The sequence below is a fragment of the Tyto alba genome, unplaced genomic scaffold (assembly GCF_018691265.1).
Source record: "Tyto alba isolate M040663 unplaced genomic scaffold, T.alba_DEE_v4.0 Super-Scaffold_13, whole genome shotgun sequence".
NCBI lineage: Eukaryota > Metazoa > Chordata > Aves > Strigiformes > Tytonidae > Tyto > Tyto alba.
The window spans coordinates 18,314,038-18,327,550 of NW_024881275.1; the positions used below are offsets into that span (position 1 = coordinate 18,314,038).

The following is a 13,513-nucleotide window of genomic DNA, read 5'->3' on the forward strand; positions in this document are numbered from 1 at the left end:
ACAAAAACATAATGAAAACAAGTTTGAAGAAAGTCTGTTGTCAGAAACATCCTTCCAGCATTCTTCTTTCATCAATTTTATATACAATTTCCATTTTATTAATTAGCATCTAGTTTTTTACTGCCACTGTTTGAACTTGAGGATGCAATCTGAGATGATTAGTTGTCTCTAGCCCTGGGAGCAGACAGCTTGTACATGCAAGACAGAACAGAGGAAGGATCAGTGTCATTCCTCTGGACAAGTCTGGTATGTTCCTTTAATACTGACTGCACAGCCCCCTGGTGCATGTCACAGGATACCAGTGACTCCAGTGTGGTGAGGTCATCAATCTTCTGGCATGTTTGCTAGTTATTAGCCTGGTCTGGTGACACAGGTATCTGGCCATTAAAAACTCTGCTGAGAAATTTGGTCCCATTTAACTGCTAAAAATGACTTTCTGGTATTTATCTGATATGGAGCTAACATGGTGCTCCACATAAGATATGCTGTGATTAGTCTCTGAGGTATTCAGCTCCTGTTGTTCAATACAGCCACTCTAGACAAATGTAGGGTTGCTTGCTTGTTTGTTTTTAAAAAAGATTTTTTTAGTATTTCACCCAAGCAGCCAGTATATGTGACAAACATCAATAAGCCCCCTGTCTAGAAATAGGGATGTTTACAGTAAGCTGATGCTAATTTACCCGAGAACATTTTAGAAAAAAAAAAAAATCTATAGGGCTTTGTTTAGCATACATTCATCCAATCAACCTCTGTTTAAATCCTAATGGGAAAAGTAAATAGGTTTTAATCTAGATGTGGGGCTATTAAAGTTTAAATGGACTAAGCCCTGTGTCATCTTGTCTTGTGCAGGTGAAATCCCTTTGTGAAACACTACCGCTCCAAGTAACCACACCTCTCACTTCACATCCCAGCCAAATGCTACAGAATCATAGACAGAAACAAGGCAAATTCCCTAATCCCTTTTTCACAGCACTGTTTTACTAGACTGTGGGCAAAAGACTTAAAAGTATAGTAAGCCAAAGATCTGGTCCAATTCAATCTTCATTGTTTCCTCAGCACTTGAAACTTAGTGAACTGCAAGGTACTTGCAATCTGCTTTGTTTGTGCATACAGTAGTTTGAGACATGTGAAAAGAATACCAGTCCTTGTGCAGCTTCCTCCCAGGTACACACGCTTTGAGTTTATACCCCTCACCAAGCCCCATCCAGGCAGAACTGACTATGGTGCAACTCCTTCTCCCATTAGCCTAACACTTTTTTTAGGATCAGTCAGTTCCTTCTGACAGTGCCAGGACAATGACACAGATCAAATAGAGAATATTTGCTTCACCTTGAAAACCCAAGCCCTCCCCCTCAGACGTGAAAACACTGACTCAAAAGATCAGTTTGACAAATCTCGAGCCACATTAAATCCTCTTCTGAATTATTAAAAAATCCCAGAAAGATAGTAACAACTTCTCCCTGCTTCCTCTGATAAAAACCACTTTGAATATTTTAGATCCTTCAACATATTAGCATATATCAATATTTTTGTGTAAAAACATACACTGCACATATACTTCCTGGTGCAAAACTCAGCCCTCCCATGATGAACACCTGTTGTTTAATTTATACAAAAAAGAGTCCAAAGCTTTGCTTTACCACATATTTTTTTCTTCTCTATTTCATGTCTACTTGTAAAGTATCTTGTTAAATCAGCACTTCACAATCTTTATTATAACTGTACCTGAAGTTTCATATAATTCTGTCTCAATATGGTAGAATCTGCCTGAACAGTTGCAGACTCTCTGGAGAAAAGCATTGTCAGCACTTGGCAAATCTTTCAAGTAGCGATAATCGCAGTAAAATTTAGTAACACTGCTACTTGTGTACAATATGAAATATCTTCTGGAGTCAGGTTTTGAAATTAACAGCCCTTGGGATCCCCAATAGCCTAGCCCTCTCCAAATAGAGGAGCTGACTATCACTAATAATGTCTAATTCTGTACCAGAAGAATGGCTGCGGTTATTATTATTGTTAATTTTATTAATATAATAATAATAACAATAATTCTACAATCTCTAAAGTAAAAGGTGCTACCAGATACCATACCTACAGAAGCATTTTTGACATCCAAATACACCAGCAGCTCTTAACTCTGCAAACTGTGTTCATCACATCCTGCTTCTAATCAACATTTTACCATTGTTTCATGGATATAGACGAAAGGCTTGTTAAGGAAAAGAGATATCACCTCATAATCTTCACTTAATGTTAAAACAAGTAAGAATACAAACATGAAGCCTGCTAACAGCAACGCTACACTTTTGTCATTCAGTGCCCAGCTCAGCCATGTCTACCTGAATGCTGCGGAGAAGCTGTAGCAAAACCACAAAATCATAAGCTGAATTTGAATCCAGTTTATCAAAACTGTGATTAAAAGGCAGGCTCCAGGCATCTAGGGAATGAGTGAGAAAACGGAGCAGTTCGTTGCATTTGTGCTAATGAACCCAGGACTTGAATAGCATGAGGCATTTCTGAAGGGAGGCAGGAAGGACAGGAGGCAGCAGAGAAGGGCAGCAGGGTAATGAGGGGCAAGGCCAGCTAATCCTGAAGAAAATCACATTGTTTTCTTCACGTAGGTCTCTCTACGAGTGGTATGTGTCTACTCCCCACTTCGTTAGTAAGATGACTACAGTGAGACAGAGTGCTATGGCACTACTGGGGGTAGAAAGTAGAGCCTTGGAGCGCTCCACAGGAGGAGCTTCATGACTGTGGAGGGAGGGAGATCAAGTACAATGGCAGCAGGGGGGAAGGTTAGACAGTGAGGTTAAGGAAACTGTTTCAACAAAGGTGAGAAACACACAATTAAATTAACACTAAAACATAGCAAGAAAGGAAACAAAACATAAACATACTCTAGAACATGTTTTTTTCCTTTTTTTTTTTTTTTTTTTCTGGGGAGGAGACGGAAAAGAGGAAAGAGAGGTGCAGTTTGCCCAATCAGAGCTGATTTTTTTTTTTTTTTTTTTTTTCTGCAATAGGAAGGGCAGATTCCTTAATGGCCAAAATGAAAATGCCAGTGGGATGGCAACGCATAGTTCCTACTCTATGGGTTGCACTACACATTTTCATCTTGGCAGGAAATGTGATGTAGCTCAGAAACAACAATCCCAGAGTATATTTAGCTACTAAAGCTGTGGCACACAAATGTCACATTCCCATGAGTCAACCCTTTTAAAGAACCCCCTCTTCACGCCCCCACAGATATTCCCCAAGATGCCTGCACTGAATTAAAAGTGAAGCATATGGATGGATGTGACATCATCAAAGCACCCGTGTTACAGAAAAGAAAGCAGCAAGTGGATTCTGTGCAATTAGTACAACCAGTAAGCCGTCTGTGAGCACAGGAAAAGAAAGAAAACACTGTCCAAAGGAACAGACACAACCAACGAAGAACAACACAGAGCACCTTGCAAAACAAAGAGAAAATGGAAAAAAAAAAAAAAAAAAGAAATTACTTTTTCTTTGTGAATGTGTGAAAGCAAAAGAAATCACAGCAAAAGTGAAAACAAAATCTTGATTTCCTTTCGGATAGTAACATTTTCTGATTTAATTTTGTGTAAGGACTCTTTCCTTTGCCCTTTTAAAGCAACAAATCAATAGTAATTTTGGAGCCACCTGGCTCTGACTGGGCAAGGCAAGGAGTAACAACACATGAGTAGATGGTAATGGTAAACAACCATGCGGTCACCTCTGCCGCCATTGTCTTGATTGCATGTAGACTGCTTCCAGCTTTGTCAATATTCATAATTAGGCACTAAAGAATGCATGATATTTAGATGACCCTGTCAAGTGCTAATAAGGCTCTTTGGTAACCATCAGTCCCTGGGGAGGGAACTATTGAATGTAAGCCACCTCATATCAGTCAGTGAATTGAAGTGAAAATGATTAGAATCCAACAGCTATACATTTATTAATATTTTTACTGCATGCTCTTCTGAAACCTGCTACTGGCATACAAGATGCTTTTAATAGCCAGCCTTCCATCTATTAAACATTGCTTTGAAGAAGATTTGCAAAGTAGGGACCCACACATAACAAATAGTGCCATTAAAACACATGTGTGTCTCTGCATTTCTCTAGGTACATAAACAGACAGATCTTCCACTAGTGGTGGTTTCTGACCCTGTTTGATGCCAGCAGAAGGGCTGGATTCATGGATTCCCTTCCTCCTTTCCTTCCTTTTCTTTCCCTCCCTTCCTCCCTTCCTCCCTTCCTCCCTCCCTCCCTCCCTCCCTCCCTCCCTCCCTCCCTCCCTCCCTCCCTCCCTCCCTCCCTCCCTCCCTCCCTCCCTTCCTTCCTTCCTTCCTTCCTTCCTTCCTTCCTTCCTTCCTTCCTTCCTTCCTTCCTTCCTTCCTTCCTTCCTTCCTTCCTTCCTTCCTTCCTTCCTTCCTTCCTTCCTTCCTTCCTTCCTTCCTTCCTTCCTTCCTTCCTTCCTTCCTTCCTTCCTTCCTTCCTTCCTTCCTGCCTTCCTTCCTGCCTTCCTTCCTGCCTGCCTGCCTGCCTCCCTTCCCTTCCTTCCCTTCTTTCCCTTCCTTCCTCTGCTTAATAACGTCCCTGCCTCTCAGGGTGGAGGAGAGAGACTTTCAGAAAAGAGAACATTGGATTTTCTAAGAAACGTCCTCTCACCTCAAATATTTTGAATACCAGGTGTTACTAACAGACTGGACAGAAAAAGAAAAAAGCCTTTCTTTTCGGCTGTCAGTGTTATCACTGATTTAATGCTGAGAAGAAAGAGGAGCGCTAGGAAAACCACATGCCATCTTTAGAAGGGCATGAAGGTTTATTTGCCTTCCCTCTTCTACATATGTGATACCCAGAAATTACCTTTTCTGAATTTCCCTTCTACAGCTGAAGAGCAAGAGCTGAGGAATTAAAAAACTGAAAATGATACCTCAAACCGAACTTAAGCAGGAATTAGGAATTTGTGCTTTCTCCTTCAGCACCCCCAGCCTCTTGCACCCAAAGTTACAGTTTTGAGTTTGAGTATTGCAGCTGGCTGAAATTCTTCTCTGCCAAGGCTCAGCAAACCACAGAACTGCAGGGAAGCTCTGTGCTTAACTCACATGTGAACCTGATCAGGTTTTAGAAATTCACATTTTTGCTTTAGATTTGCAGTTACTCTCCCAGAACGTCTACAGGATCAAGCTCTGAAAATAAATGTTCAAATAGGGGCCACCTCTTAAAATCCAGTAGAAGGAAGAAGAGCAAAGGGCAGTTTTTCCATTTTTTATGGGAAAACATAATTGCTGGGAGGTGGAAGACAAGTTTGAATCCTTTGCCTGAGGGAATTAAAATCTTCATATTCTATTTCCTGCCATCAAGCCTAAAAGCCAAGGTTACTAGATTAATGTTTGCCATGGCATCTCAGGAAATTTTACTGCATCTCCTGCCTAATCTGACCAGCCTCCTCATCTGGAAAAGTGCTTCAGGCTTCCTCTCTGCTGGGTCAGCCAGGTGATCCCCATTGCCTTCATGACTAAGAACCATGAAGGCTCTTTGAGGTCAATCCTGGGGAGTTCTGTGAGAAATCCAGGATATCCCAGGTCTGTGGGAGGCACTGTGCATCTGGGGGCTGCTGTGAATAACAGGCACTGAGTTCACAGTCTGGGTCCAGACCACTGCCTGCTGTTTGTGCAGCTCTGCTGAAGACTGTTCTGCAATGTTAATGTGCTCATCATCCCCTGCTGAAAGTCTCCTCAGCCAATGCAGAGAATTCAAGATTCACTGGGTCAGACGGAGGGGAAGGAACGTGATTTAGTAACCTACTGGTTTGGGCAGACAACACAAAGCAGCAGGTCTGACATACCAGTAGCTTCTCCAGGAACAGCTGATGCTCTTGTCTAATGAGTTTTTCATGTAAAATGCATGAACAATAGAGACTGGAATCCACATTTCAATTAATATTTTAAGTGTTTTATAGCAACTATTCATAGCAGAAAGGACTGAAACTCATGTGTGTTCTTGCCCCTGGTGAGTGCTCTAACCACTCAGCAAGTGAGTTTTGCTCATACCCATCCTCCTTCTGGCCCAATGAGTATTTAGTTAGTCCATCCAGAGCAAAACATCTTCAGCAGAGAAGAGATTGAAAGAAGCGATCTAAGAACACCCTGGAGAAGAATATCAAGGACTCAGATCTCTCTAGGCAGTGGAGGTATTTGAACCTAAGTCCCCTATTTACAAAGGAACCATTTTAACTTCTTTGAGACACAGATTAAAAGGAGCCAGGAGAACAATGGAGGGCCAAGATGGAATGAGGGGGCACCACCATCCTTAAATAGGAGAAAAGCTGCTTCTTCTCTAAACACGTTCAAGTGGCAATTTTAGGCATTTGTCTGCCTAATTCCCTGTATGTATAGCAAAGGGAGGGCTGAGGGCCAAAGAACAGGGCTGTCACTTGTATTAGACCCAAGTGTGCTTCAGCATAGGGCTGAACATTATGAAATGACACCTAAATCACAACTTTCTGGTGATTTAAAAATGCAACACAGAATCTCTCCCCACCAGCATCCCCTCCGCATCTTTTAAAATATGCTAATGTCCTCCTCAGCCCCCACTCTCAAAGGTATTTGATGCTCAGGTCTCACTGAAGACAGGACTTAGGCCCAGTGGCTAGGACTACTGTCAGTTTTACCTCAGTAGTTAAACTACAGCAGACCTTCAGTATCTCTGTCTGTCATCGAGAGACTGAAATAACATGAAATTAGCTGAGATCTGCTGTGCTGCCCTAAGAATTCAGGCAAAAAGGCAATATAAGAGTGTAACCTTAAGAACAACGGGAAGCCATGGATCTTCCTCTGTCAGACAACAGGGCAGATCAAGTTTAAAAAGAGCTAAATCCCCACTGTTTCCCTCCTTCCCGTACACATGCATAACACACTCTGCAAAGGCATACACTTCTGTTTGTTTTGTGTGGTTTCCTCAGGCAGTGAATTATCTAGGACTGAGTCTGAGATTGGCTGTTTAGTTTCAAGCTTTACGATAAGCTTTTAATTATAGCACAGGAGTTTCATTACATGTTACTCCGAGCCAGCTGGAAGCAGTTACACTTTAGTCCTCCCCCCCTCCCTCCTCACCACAGGACGTCATTTCCAAGGCCTTACCCTTCTTGTCTTGATGATTATGGGATGAAACTGCCACATATGGATCTGTATTTTCAGATGAACCAAGCGGATCCTTCCAATCCAGCATGCGTCCCCTAGCATCATAACCCTGTCGAGCGCGAGAGTCAGAAGTGGTGGTGCTTGGGACTAGGGAACTGGAGTGTCCTGTTTACATTATAAATACAGGTAGGGAAGACAAGTCTCATTAGTCACTTACCACGCTACCTCCCCACGCTCAGGAATGCACGCACTGCTTTGCAACCGTGACGGGCAAATATCTTGTCTAAGGCTGAGCAATGTTTCAAAAGTCCTTCAAAGCATGGCCCCAAGGAAACAGGGGAATTGAACCTTCCAGATCAGGTTGTTAAGAGGTGCATGCACGCCTTGGGCTGCCACTGAGCTGGTAGTTGTGTGCTTTCACTCAAGGGAGTTAAATGTGTGTGGAATAAAGTTAGTACACTTCATAGGAGTCAAGCACCCTTTAGCTGGATTCAGTACACATCCCTGATCGACACTGAAGTGTCAGCCCACGCTGTCTGGTACTGGCTTACTTAAAAAGCAATTTTAAAAACAATTTAAAACGGAACAACTTCTAATATGTCTGAAACTGAAGGGGAATGCCAGAAGAGCTACAAAATGGTGACATCAGTGGCTCTCTGCCCCATGCCGCCAGGGGAATGAAGGACTGCCCAGAACTGGCGTGCTCGCACTGCAGCATCGCCCCACAGATGGAACTGTGCATGGCCTGTCAGTCGCTTACACCCACTTGCACCCCTTCCAGCGGTCCTGTCGGAGCTGACGGTCCAAAATGGCTCTGAGATAAGTATGAAATCCAGCACAATTTCTGCTCAGAGTGACAGTGAAGGCATCTTACTGTGTGGATCTGCCCAAGCACCCGTGTCTCCCGCAGCTGCCTTTTTTCCATTACAACTACTCCAAACATTGTTACTGTTATCCTGAATAAGGGCTGATGAGCTCCTCGCCTGTCAAATACACACCAACAATCAGCATGTTTACAGAACATGCCCTGCTAGAAACACCACATAATTTTAAGAGAGGTTTGGATGGGGCAGAGATGTGTTTGTAGACTCATACATCCCTTGCAGCTAGATCCTGAGAAGTACTTCAGCACCCAAAATGCTTGGAGTACACTGTCTCTGAAAGATGGTTCCAGCCTGGACTTCCCAGTAGCATGGGCTGCTCCATCGCTGCTGGGGAGGGGGCACCGAAACTCCATCTGCACCACAACATTTTGATCTCAAAACCACATATGCCTCTGAAAGTTCCCTTTCTGCATGTGCACCAAAATGAATTGTTTTCAGCAGGACTCAGTGAGCTCTGGGACTGGTTTATTTGATGTGGTGTAGCTATATTTCCCCTTACCTACTCTCCCAAAAGAGCCCATCAAAAGAGGGGTTTTTGAAACATGCTCAAACACAAACTAACAGAATCAGATTATTCAGACAGAAGGGCAGATAACGCTTTCTCTTCAGATAACGCCAGACAGACTGACAGCAGCCCTTTCTCCTGCCTCATCTTTAGCAGCCCAGCAAATTAATTTTTCTTCCTTAGATGTGAGCCTCCCTTGGAGAGGAGTCCAATCACGAGGCTGCAGACTGCCCTAGCAGAGACCCTCTCCTTGTTCCTTTCCTTGATGTCAGTTTCACTGCTTAGAAAAATAATTTGAGACTCACTGGGGCAGAGATAGAGCAGCACAAGGAACACAAATTTAAAGCCTTATGGAGAAGGGCCAGAGCTGGGCAGGTAGAGACTGTGCTTCTTTAGTTTATTTTAAACAGTCACTGGATAAGCAGAAAGCTTTTGGAAGCTGCACTACAAAAAGGCTGCTTCAAGTGGCTTCTACAGCCCCAGCTCTCAGAAGCACAGACAGAGCTGATGAAACTAGGTCCCCAATTCCACTCCAGCAATCACAAATCTAAATGTTGGCCACCAATGCTCCCAAGGTTTTTGACGCACCCATGTGCTTTGTTTCATCCAGCCTTTTCACCAGCTTCAAGGGGTTGAACAACTGATGAAGTCAGCAAAACAGCTGCAACTTCTATCAAGATACTGCTATGATTTAAAGAAGTCCTGCTGAATATTAATGGTCTTGAAGGAAGAAAATTTCTGTGCTCCTCTATATTTTCAAGGAGCCCTTTTGATTTACTGCACAGGATTATATATGGCAGCACTTTGGACTGTGTTTTGCATAGGACACAGACACAACTAACTCCTGTAACTGGTACACTCAGTAGGGAAAATTGGTCAAATTCACAGTGTTCTCACCACAAAGTCAACCTTCAGCTACTACAGCTAATCATTAACACAATTTAGCTCTGGACCTCAGACTGAAGGCTGATATTGACAAGGGCACTGGATTAATTTTTACCTCTCATGACAGGAAGTGTGGTTTCTCCAAGCCGTCTTTCTTTAACACGGCATATTAGAGGCTGTATCTTGTTGAAGACAGAGCTTTTAATGTCACTCAAATAGAAAAGAGAAGCCAAACATTATCCACTTCTAAAAGGTTTCCATAAGCCACAGAATGGCTGGGAGCACTGGTAACACACAGTTAGATGGATGATGGACTCTGATCCAAACATGTTGCGTTTTTCACAGCAGTCCTGCAGCAGGGCTGCTTGCTTCCAAAAGGACAAGAAGAGGTCCAGCAACTGAATGGACATGCCCTGTTGAAGCAAGAATATGCTGCAGCATGGAAGTGTTCACCCCTACATCATTTTATGCTTGTCAGCTCCTGTGCTTATCCCCAAGAAATGAGAGAAATATTGGGACAGAGAACAGGCCAGAAAATAGAAAATATGAGATTTCCATGTCTTCTTTTTCCTAAGGACTAACCATAGTGCCAGCATTCATGGGGTTCCAGTCTCCAAGTTAATGCCCCATTCAGCAACCACAATGCTGTGTACAATATTTGGTCAGCCTACAAATAGTGCTGCACTCAAAATAAGAAAGCAATTAGTCATAGCTTGATATGGAGGTAAAGGAGAAGAAAATCTTGCCAAGTAGCAATCATATTTTATGCCTGTGTTTGATATGTATTTATATGCTCATACCTCTGTCCAGACACTTGCACTTTAGGTGTACTTAGAGGGGGAATTCTAAGAAAAAGCCGTGAGTATGGTTAAAGAACAACATTTCTTAATGCCGTAATCTAGAGGAAATATATGCCTAAGGGACACATTTTCTGAAAAAAAAAAAAAAAAAAAAAAAAAATTCCTGAACCATATGCTGCAAATACATAGAAAACTTCTTCGTAATGGAAAGCTAAGGCTTTGTGAAGATATTAATGTGTACCAGATGGTTGTTAGGTAGAGAAATGCAAGAAATCAGGCTATCTGCTCTGTTACTAATGTGTAGTCTAGTACAAACTGAGAAACAACCTTCCACACCTAATCAAGATAAACGGTTTTCCACTAGATTTTGGGGAAGGAGGGCAGGAGCAGATTAGACTTTAATAGCCTGTCCCACTTGTGTTAGAGCTGTATTCTGCAAATACTTACTACTGGGCAATGGCTGCTCCCGTAAGCAGTATCACTGTGTCCTGTAAGTGCCTGAATAGCTAGTCCTGCTGGGTGAATTTCACTTCTGAGCAGAGCGGCACCACAAATGTATGAGCTAGTTAAGTTTCTCTCATAAACAGAGAAAAGACTGAAGTGGCAGGCAATCCAGTCCTGCCCTTTCACACACAGCTGTTATTAAACCTTTACAGTGTGCTGTAAAGTTTGCTACATGTAGTGGGCCTTTTTTTTCCATTACACCATTTTTACCTCTTTGACTATGTAAATAGATGTCACTGCCATTTAAAGAGGCTTTAAGCATACCTGAGATGTGGCCAGTACCTCTATGTTAATATCGGTTAATACCTAAGCATTTAAAAAACCAATGCTGCCTTTGTTTTAAAACAAACCATCTGAAAAACTGCAGACAGTCCTTTTCAAACTTCTTTGTTTAAAGCAAACATGTGAAAATCAAAATAGACCCAGTTTTAAAAAAAATCTGTTTTAGGTGCTTCCATTATTTGCAAAAACTTTTCATTTGGAGTGCTGTAATCAAGTAACAGAAGGGGAGTAAAAGCACTTAATGTCTACAGGCATAGATAATGATTCAGAAGGGCTGCACTTCTGTAACTATAGCTCATTCTGAAGTGCACTTGTAAAATATAAGGAGGTTTTTTTTCAGGTTTAAAACAAAGACAGGGATTCAATATGTATTTGACAGTTGCTCTAATATGCACAAGTCATTAGGATCTCAGAGGTTAAGATGTCTGCACACTATTCTATTAACAGCTATAGCAACCTAATTAGACAATTAGAGGGAAAGGCTAAATCAATACTACAGAGGGAGAAAGGACTATGGCTAGGGGGTAAAATAAGGGCCCAATTCACTAAGAATTGATGTTTCCAAAGGTAATTGAAGCTGCTTACAATTTTGCAAAAGAATCTAGTCTAGTCTAATCTCCCTGCTTAAATATGCAGCTCTTGCATCATTTTTCTCTGACCTTCTGCAGCCAAACCTTCAGCCTGCTATCTTCTCCTTGGGTGTCAAAAGGGATGCACTTGCACAGTCACCTGTGTGGATTTTGCCCTTGTTTACAACCACTCACAAGAGACTGCCCCAGAAAATGGAGCCCACCTGCCAAAATCCAGGAAGAGGCTGATGCCAATAATACAAAGATGAAGGGCTTGGTTCTCCTTTCACTCACGCTGCTACAGATTGGCAGTAAATCTGTTGAAGTGGGCTGATTTATAGTGGAGTAAATCAAGGGAATCAGGCCTTGAGACTTCTTTTGCAACCGGAGTTTCAGATGCCTTTGGATATATTAAGCCTACTGGATCCAAAAGCACCCTGATCATTCACTTGCTTGGAATTATGGTATATTCCAGTGTTCTGAGTTTTAATCTATTATGAAATACCACTTACTTATGCATTTAACTGTACTCAATAACATTAAAATGCACCATATATAAAATTTTAATTTTCTCAAGAAAGAAAATGACTCAGAGCAGTCACTACAGTTAGCAAACATGAACATGTTTACTGAGACTGGTTTACTACCTCATGCTGGAATTTTCTACACTTCTCATGTGGAAGAGAAATAGAGGTGACTAGCACATTTCCTTTTATATTTTGGTAGGTGAAAAGAAAGACTGACTGCAATAATATCAGAATGGGTATTTTAACAAACCCATAAAAGGAAGAGCTGACTTGCCTAGAGAGGACGTTATCAGGATGTACCTGAGGAGGGTCAACGAAATAATGTGTGAAAGACAAAGCATGAATGGGAACCAATGGTAGTGTTGGGTCAGCATTTCTCCATTGCATCTGGCTGTAGGGTCCTACTTTGAGCTGGGTTAATTCATGGAGTCTGTCTTTGGGCTTGGCATGCCTGGACAGTAAAACAGACTTCCTTTGGTTACCTGTACTCTCTAGGACTGCAGCTTTTTTCACACTGCTGCTCACTTGAATCCCTCTTTTGGTCAGCTTAAAATACCAGCTTTTCCTAAAGTCCATACTAACATGGTAAAACGGGATCCAGAACCACAGCCCCACCACTTAAACTGCAGCCTACAAACGTGCTTAGAAGCAGGAAACTAGAACATTCCTGGCACATCAGGACTATGCCCAAGGCCATTTTCTTTATCTTTACATTCAGCAGTACGAATTTTAATATTACTGTTCTTTAATTACTGCTCTGTGCATTGGAAATATAGCAATTTTCAAATGAAAGAAAGTAAAGGCTGTATATGCAGATGAAACCATGAGTCTTCCATACATTATGAAACATTAACTTGTCTTTGATTTTGTACATTTCCTTCACTGGTTTTCATTATCATACTTTCAAACAAGTTTCACCTGCACACGTTCCATTTCCTGGTAATAAACAACATGGGGAATTTGATTTTATTTTTACGAACGTTGAACAGTATTACTTTGCCTCCAGTTATTTATATTCTGCTGCCATTGGTTCTGTTTTGTACCTAGATATTTTGCAGGCATGAGATTAAAGAATCATTTAAATGTTCATTGCAACTGCACACTAACCTACCTCATGCTACATTCAGCCAAACATACGGTGAATTTGCCCTAGCTCAGATGAACTGCTAGGCTTATACAGCCTGAAAACAACTTCACAAGCAAGCTCCCATCCCACGTGGATATTTTCCATTGACTTCACTGGGAGAAACACCACATATCCTCTTAGCTTGTGAGTACTTAACTTTGATCGGGATGTCTATAAAGAGAAACTACTGCAACATAACTCTAGGTTTGAATTTAAGTGATTATTTATTCTGCAGTAATTCCTGATGCAGACATTTATTCTGTACACCAAGTACCAGCATAATCCA

General features: G+C 41.8%; 1 protein-coding gene across 6 annotated transcripts in view; it reads right to left on the bottom strand.

The window, feature by feature from the left end:
• The window catches only part of SEMA6A (semaphorin 6A), a 117,103-nt gene that overhangs the window by 19,296 nt on the left and 84,294 nt on the right, over window positions 1-13,513 (bottom strand). For 4 of the 6 annotated variants that reach the window (XM_033000971.2, XM_033000974.2, XM_033000968.2 and 1 more), the window contains one exon: window positions 7,146-7,310. The exons of the other annotated variants lie outside the window; for them this stretch is intronic. In XM_033000971.2, the coding sequence (XP_032856862.1) occupies window positions 7,146-7,310 (165 nt within the window). The remainder of the gene's footprint in view (window positions 1-7,145; window positions 7,311-13,513) is intronic. 6 annotated transcript variants of the gene reach the window in all.